General features: G+C 46.6%; 1 protein-coding gene across 1 annotated transcript in view; it reads right to left on the bottom strand.

Annotated features, from left to right (window-relative positions):
* The window catches only part of grin2ab (glutamate receptor, ionotropic, N-methyl D-aspartate 2A, b), a 70,665-nt gene that overhangs the window by 43,458 nt on the left and 12,247 nt on the right, over positions 1-14,960 (bottom strand). Inside the window, 2 exon segments of the mRNA XM_029162041.3 lie at positions 9,540-9,698; positions 9,787-10,011. Coding sequence (XP_029017874.1) covers positions 9,540-9,698; positions 9,787-10,011 — 384 coding nt within the window.

Here is a 14,960-nt window from a genome sequence, read left to right as displayed (position 1 = left end):
CACGGGAGATGACTTTGCTTATTTGCAGCGAGGGCTGTGGTGGACGCGTGCTGCAGGTACAACATCACAGACTGAGGGGTAAAGTCTGGATTCCCACATCGCTCCACAGCAAACTGCAGAGCTGTGCAGCCTTTCCGTCGTGGTGCGGACTCTGTGTGCAGCGTGCACGCTCGCCTCCGTTTCTCCTACAACCTGTGCAGGTTAACTGGTGTCTGAATCGCCCAGAGACGCGAAGCTGAGCATGAATGTTATCTGTCAGAACCCTGCTCCGTCTGCCTCCGTGTCAGGCTGACAATCAGCGCATGCCCGGCCTCGCGCTGAAAGACAGCTGGGATCGGCTCCAGCCCCCCGTGACCATTAAGCAGTATAGATAATAGACGGATGGAGGTGAGGTTATAAAAACACACGGCTCCATGACCTTGAGCGTGTCCTGATGTCCAGGTGCAGGCACGGAGCCAAGCTCAGCTTCCTCCAGTTGGCTTCTACAGCTAAAATTATTTTTTCCTCACATAAAGTCGTCCTTATGTTATTTTTAATAATAATAACTTAATATTTGCTGCTAGAATGATTTTTATTATACATGTGATAAATGCATCGCAGGAGGGCACCGAGTTTTAACTACTGGATCCCCACCGAAATTACTGCACTGAACTTCGTTAGACATTATCTGCCTTTTGAAAAGCTCAAAGATTTGACAAGTAGTGGTGACAAAAACCCAACTAGAGAGGGAGGTTCAACATGGTTCCAAACAGATGGAAGAAAAACAAAGATCTGCTTTGCTCTTGTCTGTAAAATAGTGTGTGATCAGTAACAATGTTGCTCCAGACAACACGGGGAAGTTGCAGTCGTTTGGTGAACGGGACCGGTCCAATAGTATGACTCAGTGATGCAGCAAAGTGTCGCAGAACAGAAAATGAGTTTGAATGGAGCCCTGAGATCCTCGACGAGGCGCACGAGCGCTCGCCTCAACGGCTCAGTTCTCGTGTTATGACATAAGCTAAGGACGGTGGCGTTTGCAGCAGACAGTGACTTACAACGACATGATTTACCGCCGAAGAGGAGCATGAGGACGGCGCAGTCAGAACCAACACTCAGGGAGGCCTTGGTTTAAACCAGCCAATTCCTGAAAGCAAACAGATTTCCATCCGCGTCGTTACGGATCAACAGATCACAAAGACGCAACATACAAACGGACCTGACACTGCAGAAACCGGTATCATTTTTACAACAGGCAGACCTATTACACGTATGAAATAGGATGGAACAGCCCCAGTGGCCATGGAGCTATTTACAGCAGAGATGACACTTGGGCCGACGATATGGAGAGAGCCCCTGAGGAGGCTGGTGGGGACCATGTCAGCAGCAGCTTGTAGACTTCATGTGGGGAACAGTCTCTGTGAGGAAGGAAAGAGCTCAAAGCCGTCGAGGACAGCAGAATTTAGCAGCGGAAAAGCGCCACGGGGCACGAGCCGGCGCCGACGGACGCGTTCATTAGCGCGGAGCAGCGCCGGAGACCGGCCTCACCAGGAAACGGCGGGACGTCGCTGCGTTTCGCTGCCCACTAGTGGACAAACAGCTCCGTTAGTGCTGCTTTAAGTCGAACTCGCGCCCCCGCGTCATTCAGAGTCGGACCACGCGTTTGAGGCCATTCTGGAGCACGCGGCGCGTCGTGACCTTCACATTCACCTGCTGCTTTCCCACTAATCCATTAATTTGGTGGAAGAGCGCCCGCTTCGCAGCGGTGCCTCCCCAGAGTCCGGGAGCGAGCCCGGAGCCCGGTTCTGGGTTTAAAAGGGGTAATCGCCTCCGAAACAGTGGACCGAGCGCAGCTGCACAGAGAGAACGGCTCCTCTGCGCCAAATTTACATATGATGAAAGACGCGATCCCACGGTTCAAGTCTGCAGATATTATATTGCTGTGGCAATAATGAGCATGCAATATACTCGGAGCCTGTCTATTGTCTGGAGATCAGGCCTGTTTTATTAAGACTGCGACGGCTGTGCTTCTAAATATTCAACTTGACTTTTCCTTGACATTCTAATATTTATGGGACCGGCAGGAAGGCAAATTTGCCACGGGAGCTGCAGACAGTCGCCGAACGAAAGACACCTGGATGAATCCCCAAATAGATTGAAACCCACAGCAGTCTGATGGCACGTTTGTTTTCCAGCGCCACACGCCTGTTATACTGTGTCCAAAATGGGCTTTAAATACATGTCTGTGACTGTAATTAAAGCCAAGCGCTAAAACTAAAGAAAATAAGCGCACATGAAATAACAGCTCTTCTAGACTTTTCTCTCGAAACGCAGTCACACACAGTACACGGACAAGCTTTTCCCTTGAAGCTCCTTTGAAAAGGTTTATGGAATCCTAAAATAGCAGTGTGGTCTGTGAGCACATGGATTAAAAAAGAGAGAGCTACTACAGAGCTGCTGTGGTGTGACATCACACAGACAAACAGGCGCAGCGCAGCCCGGCCATCGCCATCGCCATCGCCATCGCATTATATTCCCCAACTGGTGCGTGAGAGTGGGAGGAGAGCTGGGGGATGACAAGAGGAAGGGGGGGGGGGGGGGTGATGCTGAGATGCTGTGGGAAAAGCTGGAGAGCGACGGGTGTGAGTGTGTGAGCGGGAGATGACAGCGGTGAAAAAAAGCAAAGCAGATATAATAATAATAATAATAATAATAATAATAATAATAATAATAATAATAATAATAATAATAATAATAATAATAATAATAATAATAATAATAATAATAAAGGCGCCTGTTAGTGTGCGGCCGCGGCAGAGGAGCGGCGTTTCGGCGCTGGAGCGGAGACGACTGCTGACGGATCTGACGGATCCGTCACAAACACACTCACGGGCGCCGGCGACAGCGGGTCCGGCCGACGTGTCTGCTCACTGCGTGCGAGGACCTGTTGGCTGATAGCATCAATCTGCCGGCGCCGGCGGCGCCGATGGACCCGGTGTACGCGGAGCCGCCGAGCCCAGGGGACACCGGCGTCTCCAGCAGCTGTTTGCAGCGAGACGGCGACAATCGCTGCCAAACACAGACGGATAAACAGAACGCGGAGGCGCAAACACACAGTCGCACGGTTGTCGTTACACTGTCGACCGTGTTTCCCAAAGAATTTAAGTCCGACATGTGTGCACAAGGTTAAAAAGCGGCTCTAATAGGGAATCTGGACTTGTCTCCTTTCCAATCAAGGCTTAGAAATATGAGGATTTAAAGGCCAAGACAGGAGATGGAGCAGCAGGAACTCTACTGGATTGTATCGTACAGTACAGTAGGTGGTGAAGTAACAGGAGGCTCGTCTCGGCCAACAACTTTGCTGATTCTCAAGTTTATTCCAACGGTATTTATGTTAATAGAGTAACCCATTCACTGAAGCCCGTTATCATTGGGGCCAGATGGAGCAGAGTGGTTGGGATCCAGTGGCACTCACTGACTCCAGCTGATGGGGAAGGACCTGCAGGGCAGGTTTCTCCAGATAGCGTTCACCCCCGATTCTCACTATGGGCACGCGGATGACGCTGCGGATCATTTCACATCGACTAACTTTTGTCAGCGTGTCGTGCGAGGGCCGCTTCCAGGGGCACGGGCGAAATAAATTAATAAACAGGAGCCTCAACTCCAACGCAGCTGAGCCGGAGAAGGTCGCGGCCTGTGAAAGGGCCGGGGCAGCGCCTGCAAAGTTCTGATTGCCAGTTGAAAAGGGCAATTTGCACCCAAGAGGAAAAAGGGCAACCTGCCCCCACGAACGCCACTGGTCGTCAGCGTCAAAGATGACTTGTGTGAGCCACAGTCGCCACTGTGGGGACGCAGCGCGGGCTCGGGCTGTTGTGACTGGGCAGCAGCACCGCCAGCCAAAGCCGAGGCCGAGCTGTCGGACGTCAGCTGTGACGGACAGGATTTTTGCTCCAGTTGGCCGGTGTCAACAGCAACCGAGAGTTGCACCAAAGGCTTGTTTTGTTGGAATGTGAATCCAATTCCAGTTTAGTGTGAAGTATTCTGTGAGAATGGGCGACTTTCTTAACAAAACCAAGCAAACGCAGATATTCCAAATGAGGCTGAGCTGGACTCGCGGCCACTAAATTCTGGATGCCAGGCTCTTTCCAGTGTGTGACTCCTGACCCGTTGCTTCCCGGTCCATCTGTTGTGTTTTCAATACAACACATATTTCTTAAAGCACAGCCTTTGGGTGCCTTATGTTGTGAATTGGCCATATATACAGCAAGTGAATTCCACATATACATCTGATCTACATCCTAATAGGAGAACAATGGGTCGACCCTTTTTCATCTGAGTAAAGGCTCCGGTGGTACAACAATGAAAAGCACTCAGTAAGCAGCAGCAGCAGCAAATTCAAGGATGTACGTGAAGTGCACTCAATCGGGAGCAGTGGGACCAAAACACAAGCCAAGGCACCAGAGATGCAGAGACGCTGCTTTGAACTGGGGTTTGTGAGCGTTCTGCGGGCGTCTGCTTGAGTTGGAACCATTCAACTCAGTGCAGGATGTCCGGTGTGCAGTGACGAACCTTTTATCGGCTTTGTTAGCGGTAACGAGTCGAAAGGCGGCTGGTGAAACAGCGATGGTCAGGACTGATGGAACCGCGATGCTCGTGAAAAAAGACACGCACTCCAAGTTCAAAGGGGATCACGAGGAGCGACTGTCTCGAAGCCAAAGCGCGACAGTGAATATTTCAAGCGACGTGCGACGATGAAAGCGGCTCCAGGACGAGGCGGCAGTGAGGAGCGGCGGCGTCACGGCCAAGTTACAGCCGAAAGTACAAGTGTTCTCAGCACAACTGAGGCGTTCTGGCCTCGCTTTTACACTTACGCTGTTCTTTCAACACGTCTCTGTGATATTCGTGCTCACCATAACGTGGTCCAGTTGAATTGCATTTTCTGCATGGATGCTGTGACTAACTCTGAAACATCAGCTGTGCGTCCTTATGCAGACATAAATGTGTGTATACGGCTGAGATTCTGTTGCTGTAATCAGTTGATGATAATGATGTCATTAGGAATATTTTCCAGATCTCCCCACTGCCTTCTTTTACCCTCAGAGGTTTATCGTCTTATAGCTTCTATATAATTAGACACTGCGTTGAGGCAGCTGTAGCCGCTACTGCACTGAGACAAAGACGTGATCAGTCACCATTGCATTTATTGCGCCGTCCAGTCAAGCCGGGAGGAACAAGGCTTTAAACCCGTGACACAAACACAGCCAGAGAAGCCCAGGAGTCATCAGAACGGAACCAAATACTCCAAATGCTCTAGTCTGGTTTAGTCGCCATGGTAACCACATTAAGCATCCCTGCTTCTCTCTCTCAGGGTTCAAGGCTAAGATTTCCCAAAGCCTGTGCAGTAGCTAGCTCCTCCTCCCGCGGCCGCTGCATCCTCCAGAGGATGAACAGACAGGGAAGAAGAATGGGCTGGCAGTGGATAAGGAGATGGTGGGAGAGGCAGATGGATGGAGACACAAACGAAGTTAAGCGCAGGGAGACAATAAGTGGTGAAAGCAGGGAAGGACTTAGCGAGTCGGTGACACAGCGGCGCATCTCCTCCGAGTGACAGCAGGTGAGCGGAGCGGGCGTTGAATATTAAAGCTACTCGGCAGAGACCGTCAGCAAATGTCCCCTACTGATGCAGGACATCCCAGGCTGACACACATACACACACGCACATGCACACACACGCGCACACACACACACACGTTTAATTTACAGTCTTCCATTTGAGCAGGCTTGTGTTCTTATGCTACACACCGTGACCCTCACCCTCTATCTCTCATACACAAGTCAAAAAAAAGAGCGCCAACAACATTTCTTATTTCCCCAAGCGGCTCCTCTGTAATGGAAGTACAATATTCCAAACTAATCTGGTAGCTCTCCGGGGTTTACACATGCCCTTCTCCCCATCAGTTCCATGTTCTCCAAACATGGCTTCCTCCTCACAGCACACGATTCCGCTTCTCCCTGATTAATTCTGACTGTTCCACACTGACATCCATTATACGGGATGATCAGAGCCTGGGACAGATCTGTGTGGACCTGACATGAACGCTGCAATACTACAATACAAGATGGAAAACCCGTGGTTTTGGAAAACCAAAAAGGTTTTATTTTGATTTTTCACGGCTGAACCAACTGAGGTGGAATGCATTTGGAACAGATTGTGAGATTCAGAGTAAAAAAAACAAGTCTGTAATGCAAAAACAATTTCAGTGTCAGCAAGGTTTCCATGGTTTGTCCCGAGCCGCTACATTAGCGTCCTCAATCACATGCAACGGCCCACGTGTCCAAACAAGAGGCTACGAATGCATTCGTAATGCAATAACAAGCGCGTGTGCTATGCGCGCGCCCCAAATCGTCGGCGGACTCTGAGCTCGAAAGGAGGTCATTTTTCCCCAAGACTCTTCATGCTAAACATCTGTGAAAGCTGTTTATACAGTACGGGCGAAGTGCGGTTCCGTCTGCGGCAGGAAGATTTAATTTGGGCCCAGGAGTTAAAATGATGGTGTGGACAATTCATGAGGGGCGAGGATGGCGGTGGCGCGTGCTGTATCTGCCAGGGGCGACGGCTAAACAAGCCCTAAAGATACTGCATGCGCTGTATTATTCACCAATGCATAGCGGCCTGACAGCGCGTTAGGAGCACTGACCGCAACAACAATCCTGCAATAAATGTCCCAATGAAGCAGAAATTATTTAGGGGAACTTGTTTGTGGAAGTGTTGGATTGCTCCGCGTTATGCTAATATATGAGCCCAAAGCGGCACAAAGGCAAAGCGCAGCGCTGGTAATTGGAAATCAGACGCACAACTCAACAATGAACGCGTCTGAGAAAAAAAAAAAAAAACTGCTCTTCAAACCTGAGCTGCAGGAAGCTACTGGTCACCACAACTTTGCTAATCAGCCAGAGCTCCTGTTTGTGATAAGGCGCGACGGCTTCGCCGCCAGCTACAGATAAAAATGACAACCAGAGAAAGGCTTTTCTTGCAATGTGACATAATCATGACAGTTAAGTTTGCATTTTGGCAGCTTAATGCCGCTTTAACACCAGGTTTTTCACACTTGTACTGCCCACCTCCACGTATATCCATTATTTTAGAGCACTTGGCTGCCTGCGCACGTTGGTTTTTTTTTGGCATCATCTTCTTCCGTCTGTTTTCTTCTCTCTGTCTAAAAAGCGGCGTATGGGAAAATGAGTGAACTCAGCGGCGACGCAGAGCCACAGGACAAGCTGCTCCTTCTCCATCCGCTACTACAGCGCTGGACTGGGTGTGGAGGCAGAGCCGAGGCCTCCGCACGCTCAGGCTGCAAAAAGCTCACAGTGGTCGCGCTGAACGGTTAACGGCCCCCTGGGGTTTCTTCGATACTCCAAATTACCACTGCATCACCGGCAGCAAGTGAGTCAACGGTCACACGAACAAGGAGCCAGATTTAGTTCTGTCCTGGATGCTTGTCCAGGTTGTTTTCTGACCTCGCTGACGCGCGTGCCGTGTCCTGAAGGAGCTGAGAGGAGCTGCCGCACCTCTCGGGCAAGGTCACGACGAGGTCACGGCGTGTCCGGCCCAGATCGCCATCACTCCCAGTGCCGTGCGGCTCAGAGGACAGGAACTCGCTCCAGCAAACAACAGGTGCTGAAGTGATTCATCGATGAATCATTAGGTAATCGACTGGAAACAGTGCCAGCAATTCTGAGCAATCACTCAATCACCAATAATTAGTCAAACATAATAAAAGACTCCTGGTGTCTCAGATAAGAAAAGTATGAATGATGGAAGTGATCACACGCCTCATGATACAACCTGGATCTCTTCCACGAGATCGAAGGACAGTTTGACATTTATGGATGACACAAATAAATGAATAATCCAAATGTAATCAGTGAATAATGAAAAGAGTTTTTAGTTGCAGCTCCAATAACGACTGCAGGAAAGATTATTGAATAATTCACACGAAGAGCTTGGATGCAGATGAAGACAAATCAATATCCCTTTTCATCTTCCCCACACATGAAGTGCATCCTCTGAGACGCGTGCAGGTCTACGTACGTAACCCACTACGACGCACACACACACACACACACACACACACACACACACACACACACACACACACACACACACACACACACACACACACACACACACACACACACACACACACACACACACACACACACACACACACACACACACACACACTTTAGAGGAAGAGGAAAAGAAAGAACAACAATTCCTTTTCCATTATTTGCTGACTCACTGAACTTCAATAGCTGCTGGCCAGTGGGCTGCTTTTGCCCTTAATTTAAACCAAGCAGAAAGATTTTTTATCAACAGGACAGGCCTGCAGGAACATTTGCAGGGGGGCTGGTTAGTTACAGGCCACATGCTCCCACACACACCTGGGAGCTGCCAGGAACGGACACACTCTTGTACTTTTAGCCATGGAGCAGTTCAATTAGAGCAGTTGGGGGTTAAGTACCTCGTTTAATGGCACATCAGCAGCGAGTGAAAGCGGGAAGACCACAATTTATTTATTCCCCCTATTATTATAAGCTCAGCGGGGGGTTTACACCGCTGACCTTCACAATACAACTTCACTCCAACAACTTCAGAAAACTCTGACTGCGTCCAGCCCTGCTCCTGTTTTCTGCCTCTCACACAGACACGCTGCATTTTCCATCAGCTACAGCTTCAAAAGGCTGCTGTTATTGGTTCCTGTGTTTTGGCTGCTGCGCCCTGAGAGATTTAAGAGCTAAAGAACCGGTTGTGTTTTTATCAAAGCGTTTTTAGTCTGTCTGTCAGGTAGAGCCAATACCAGAGAGAAAGAAATGCTGAGGAAGACATGCACATCTCAAACTGAGACTGAGCATCGCACCGAAGCAAAACGAATCCAGCCTCAGAAACTAGGAACAAATCTTCCCTCATTTTAACTGTACTCTACATACGGCTGACGTTTTACAATAATAAATACAGTTAATTACTACTTATTCAAATAAAACTCTATTTACAATAATAAATAGTTTTATTTGATTGGTTGCTTCATTTGATTGTGTCCAACATCCAAGTGTTTCTATCCTAAACAAAGAGAGCTTCTAATCTACCAATACACTGAACACAGCATCCTCAGACAGTTTACGTAAGACATGAGTGAACCACATCCGTTAAAACACCCATTAGAACTTGAAGCCAAGTCTGTGGTTTGGCATTATTTCCCTTTCCCACCAGCTGAAGGCATCGTCTGTGTCTCGGATGTGGACATATTTAAAAATGCGTAATTTATGTGTTTTCTGTGTTTTTTCCGGAGCTTGTTGACTGTGTGGAATTTTGGGCTGAATTCCTGTCTGTCAACTAAATAAATGTCTGCGTAAACAAACTTAGCTGACAGGCATTATCCTTCAACAGTCAGAGCTGGCTGAGAGCAGGGATTACAACAAAGTAATCTCACTTCCCATGCGCAAACATTGTGGAGAAAGCGAGGCAGGTGTCGCCTGAACCCACCGGTGTCACGGTCACTCACCTTGTCAGCCATAATCATGGAGGACCCTCCGTGGACTCCCAGGATTGGAAGCTGAGTCTGCACGGAGAGGAAGTCAAGGATCTGGGCGATGGCCTCCTGATCGGTGCCGTCGGCGAACACGATGCCGTGGAGACGAGTGCGTGACAGGAGCTCGCACACCTTGGGGGCACAGTGTAACAACAAGCGGGCGTCAAACGAGGGGTGTTGCGAGACGGCGGCACCGCCGGATGTTCACAGCAATTCTCACCTGTGTAATCACAGAGTTTGGGTCTGTCTGGTTCATCCTCAGTGTCACCACAGAGACATCAAGCGGATCATCAGGCTGACGAGGTAATCGGATCTCCTGATCGGATACAAGGCGCGTTTGACCCATGATCACACCCACGCTGAGCCCCGGAGGCTTCTGGGACGCCGCAGGCACCATCATTTGTGAGAGTAGGAGCAACATCCAGCCCACTACACCCATCATACCCTAAAAGAGGCAAACACAAGCGCCATGTTAACCAGCACAACGCTATGAAATGTGACCACGCGGCTGTGACGTGTTGCTGGTTATAGGTTCAAGATACTGACATGTCAATTTATGAGCTGCATGAATCTTTGTGGAACATAAATGCAAGATAAAAAGCCTTAAAAGGTGATAAATGTGTCTTTTCAGGACGTTCTAATCCAACAATGTGTTTTCACAGAAGGCGAAAGGGACTGTTGATGTAACAAACAGCCTCAGCACATGCATAATGGATCGGTGGAGAGCAGTGTGTTAAGCTGTAAGAAAAGTAACAAGACAAATGTAGTTAATCCGAATGAGAAGGCAGCTGCAAGAAGTTAGACTTGATTAGTTTCTCTATAAATCGTACCGAAATATATTGCACACGCAATCTTAGCTTGGAGAGGAGCAAAAAGCTGTCATTTCAAAACACAGAAATTCAGTTGCACCTTGAAACATCTGTTAAGGATCGACTTCACTCTGCTGTGAAAAGGAAATATTTGGAACCAGCAGGACATGAGCGTCAGGAGTATTCTGAGCACGGCTTCAAGGATGCAATAAGTACTGTACAATGACCCGCCGGCTTCCTCCAAGATTAGCCTGCATTTATCTGGGAGAAAAACAGCGCCTCTGATATGTGACTGGAATTTAATCATTGGTGTGACGCGATAGATGGGGTAAACTGGGGCTGGGAGTTCATTGACCCATTTCTGTCCACTGTCCAAAAATTAGCTTAATTCACTCTGCGCGTGGGCGGCGATCGGGAAACCGGGGTTTAACCCAACTTTACTTTAGCTAAACTGCTAATCGGGCTTCATGAGATGCCCCAAATATCTCTTCCACTGTCTGCTTACTTGAACATTATCTATATCTGTGGGCAATGTTCACAGTAAAGTTCCAGCTTTTAATGGCTAAAATAACGCTGAAATAAATGTAATCTGATTTTACCCAGTCCGTGGGTGTACGAAGGGGAAACATTCAAAATCACTAAAGGCGCGTATGTGTCTGCATCGATCAAGAGCACTCGCTGAGAAGAAAAGAGAACATTTAATACAACTCTAACCAATCCGAGTAAAGTTCTCGTCGGATACAGAGGAGAGCGTTCCAGTCTCAGCTTCCTCCGTATTACCTTTGCTGTAATGTGAGCAGATCTAAGAGAAGCAGATGAGTAGAGGAAATGCAGTGTGAAATGCCTCGGGCTGAGTGAGAGCTAATGAAACCATGATGCGAACGCTACGTTGCGTCTCAGCCAATTTCTTACACCACCACAGTCCAGCAGAGCTGAAAAACACCCCAGGAGGAAACATCACGTCCACAAAATTAGCCCAGTGTGTCTGCGCCTCTTCATCCTCCGCTCCGCGTCCATGTCTGCTCATCATCTGCAGCTTCATTTTCTCCTAATGCATTTCATCTTTGAGGGTCTTTGTCTAATTCCTCCCGTATTTCTAGCTGGCTCGGTGTGTGTGTCTGATCCATGTCAGCTCACACCCGGTCTAATCAGGCCAGTTAGTCAAGTCAGTACCTCGCTAGCTTGTTCTCTCTGCCCTGGTGCCCACAGACTAGCCTGCAGCTCCAGCAGCACTTAGCATACGCCGCTAAATCACACACCGCTACACTCCTGTCCCAGGGAATTAGCGTCAGCGCCAAGCAACGGGACAAGATTACACTAACTTTCCCTGGAGTTAGCATCACAGCTAACATAACTAGGAGCCACAGCTTCCGAAGCGGTCAAAGTAGCTGCGGAACCGTGGGTCACTGAGTGTTCCCGCCATCTGGGAGGATGTGCACATGTGCTTAAAATCATGCACTGACTCCTGCGATCAGCTTTTACGAGTTGTCGAGAGGGAACGTTTGTGCTACTTTTTGTTAGAACTTATAGAACAACACTGAAAATACGGCACAGCCAGCTAAACATAAATGTGTGCTTTAGAATGAGAGTTTTTACCCACCACTGATCAAAGTTTATGTTCAGATGCTTTAAGTGCGTTTACCATGTTTTAGAAATTTCCCTTTGTCCGAAAATGGGTTTATTTCCATGGCTAAAGTTTGCCTGGAACAACATGTGCCCGGATGGGAACTGGCATCCACTGCCCCTCAAGCTGCTTCAGGGAATTAGAGGACGTCTCGCACGCTACCGCAACGCAGAGAGATTTTCCTCGCATAGAAGCACATTTTGTGGTTCAACAGTGTTAGCCCTAACGCCAATTAAATAAAGCTCATGTGGGTGTAATTGCTTAAATCTATCAGCCCGCAATTTCATTCTTTTCATTCATCGCCAGTGAAGCAGCTCTATATAGTGCCTCTAGATGACAACACAAATTAGGCTCTTGGTTATGTGGCCCTTATTTCCCCCAGAACATCTTAAAGCGCTGCTCCACTCAGCTTCATACCTTCGCAGGCTTGTAAAACGCTTGTAAAGAGTTAGTAGCTTAGTAGTAGAGAAATCTAATAGTTTTCATCTCATCTATCCTTGACTCAGTAATTACGTTAGTACATGTACTTTAAAACTGAAACTATTTCATAGATGAAGCGTGTCCATGAGTTGTAAATGCTTGATGTACTGTAGTTTTTTATATTTGCTTGAGCCCAACTTTTAAGTATCTTAAGCAAGACACTAATGAGAAACCACTGTATTATATTAAACCTCGCATCATCCAATTGCTGATTTTTTCTCCATTTGTGGTGTAAATGTTTATTTATCACATGGGTTATTAATGCTCAATGACTGTATTGGCCAGTGTTTTGCAAATATTCTTCAATCTACATTCACCAGAAGCAAACTTAATGTGTAATATGCATGGTTTGGTGTATTATTATGCCAGTACTTTTCTTTTCTTCTTCTACACAATCCTGTCATCCTCCTCCACTTCACTGACGACATGCAGGCTTTCCAGTGACAGGCAAACACACTTCCAGACCAGTGCGTCTGTTTAATGAACGACATGCACAAAAGGGATTTTTCTGTTTCTTGTTGTCAGTCAAGTGTATTAGCTCAGAAATATGACTAGACAATATTGGCAAATTAATTTGATCAGGCTTTAAGTAATGCTTTGATGAATTGTAACACAAAATGCCCTTGCTTTCTATTTTTTTGAGCTTCAAGAAAGTTTCCTCACTCTCAGATGGACTCAGTGCCTGTAGTCTCTCTGTATTAGGTTTGCTGGGAGCGATTCACAGTGTACAGACGTTAAAGGAAGACTAGGCCACCCACCTTTATTGTTTCTTACTTCAATTTGGCTGCAATCGTGCTGTGATAAACCAGACAAACTTATCACATTAATGGGCAGTTTGTGCTAAGCTGCGTCTCAGTTGGATAAAAAAAAAATCCAAACACACTGCAGATGGTGGAATGACGTCTGACATCTCAAAGGTGTGGAATCATCGGGGAAAACATTTTGCCTGTTTTCGGTGCATTTTTCACACTCAAACATAGCAGGAGAAGTTTTCCTAAGTCAGTGTGAGTGGCACACATCAGCAAGTGTTTTCAGTTTCAACAAAGTCAGCATCTTACGTAGTAACTTCATAATGGTTCCACAGTGGAGGAAAGAGATGCACATTCAGCAGCGTTTCTGCCAATATTGAAAAACCAGAAGACATAACTCTTCCAAACATTCCTATTAAGAAAAGAAATAAAATACAATCACTTCCTCTGTATCTTGCACCTAGATCTGAAAACATTTTCCACCCCACTTCAGTATTCTACTTTCCTTTTAACTCATTATCAGTTCAAAGGCTCTGACTAAGAATAAACACAAAGGTTATAAATACTCCATCATACTGTAGAAGACACTGTAAAACCCTAGAATGAAAAACTTACTGTTAGCACAACCATTACAACACATGTATGTTCATTATTTCCACTCCCCACATCTACGTCTGGGTTTAGTGAGTCTGATACTGGCAGCTTAGCATCCTTCCATCCATCAGTTAGCATTTCATCAATCATAACTAAACAATTAAAAGGGGGATTCGTCAGCTATACTTTATAAACACTAAACTACAATCTCATTGTAATTTATAGAAACATTTTGTAACCTTTCATAACTACTGTTAGAAAATGTAGCTTCAAAAACACAACACACAAATAATCATGGTGTGGCACAAGGCAGTATCTTTGGCCCCCTTCAGGTTTTGGCACCGTATTTCTTTGCTCCTTACTTTACGTGCAGACAATGATTCATGAATCACCATGTTTGAAAGATGTTAGTCTTTACATAAAGTATTACTATTTACTGTAGCTACTGTAATAGTAATAGTCAAATTACTAGCACTACTTGTTGCTACTCTAATTTACATACTGTAATTTGTAAGTTACAAGACTACTAAAAAACTATTACTACAATGTAATCACATTACTTATTACTTTTTAAATATACAAATAAAATATTGTCCATATGATGCGTGTTTACATACAGAAAAAGTTTAAGCAGTCATCGCCAACTTTTTGCTGAAGCTCCCTGTGGCATCATTCCCCACTCGCACTGATTGTGAAGGCCTGGGATTCCTAACACACACTGAAACTCTGTCTGAACGGGGCCTAAAGCTTGAAGTCACATTGACAGGTGTCAGTTCTTACAGCTTCACTGGCTTCCAGTGGAGGACAGAGCATGTCATATCCAATTAAACACAAGACTTTATATCAATGTGCTCCAAGCTACTTTTACAATTATTTCAGCTGAGTGTGAGGCACTAGATAGAAGTTCCAGACAAAGTTCTTACTTTAATTCTGTGATAACTGATATTTGATTTCTGTGTATCTTGTGTCTTTATATGATTACACTTTTTATGCTTTGGTTCAGATTAAGTTCCAATCATCAGTGCAGGTTTCCTCTTCTGAAGGTGGGTGAACTAGTGATTCTAACTGTCACAAAGCCAATATTGTAATTGATACTGTGTATCTATAAGAGGACTTAAATGTAATACTCAACAGTGCG

This window comes from Betta splendens, chromosome 1, assembly GCF_900634795.4.
Source record: "Betta splendens chromosome 1, fBetSpl5.4, whole genome shotgun sequence".
In the NCBI taxonomy this organism is placed as follows: Eukaryota; Metazoa; Chordata; class Actinopteri; order Anabantiformes; family Osphronemidae; genus Betta; species Betta splendens.
The sequence above is the reverse complement of the archived record's forward strand: the minus strand, read 5'-3'. Positions and strand labels throughout refer to the sequence as shown.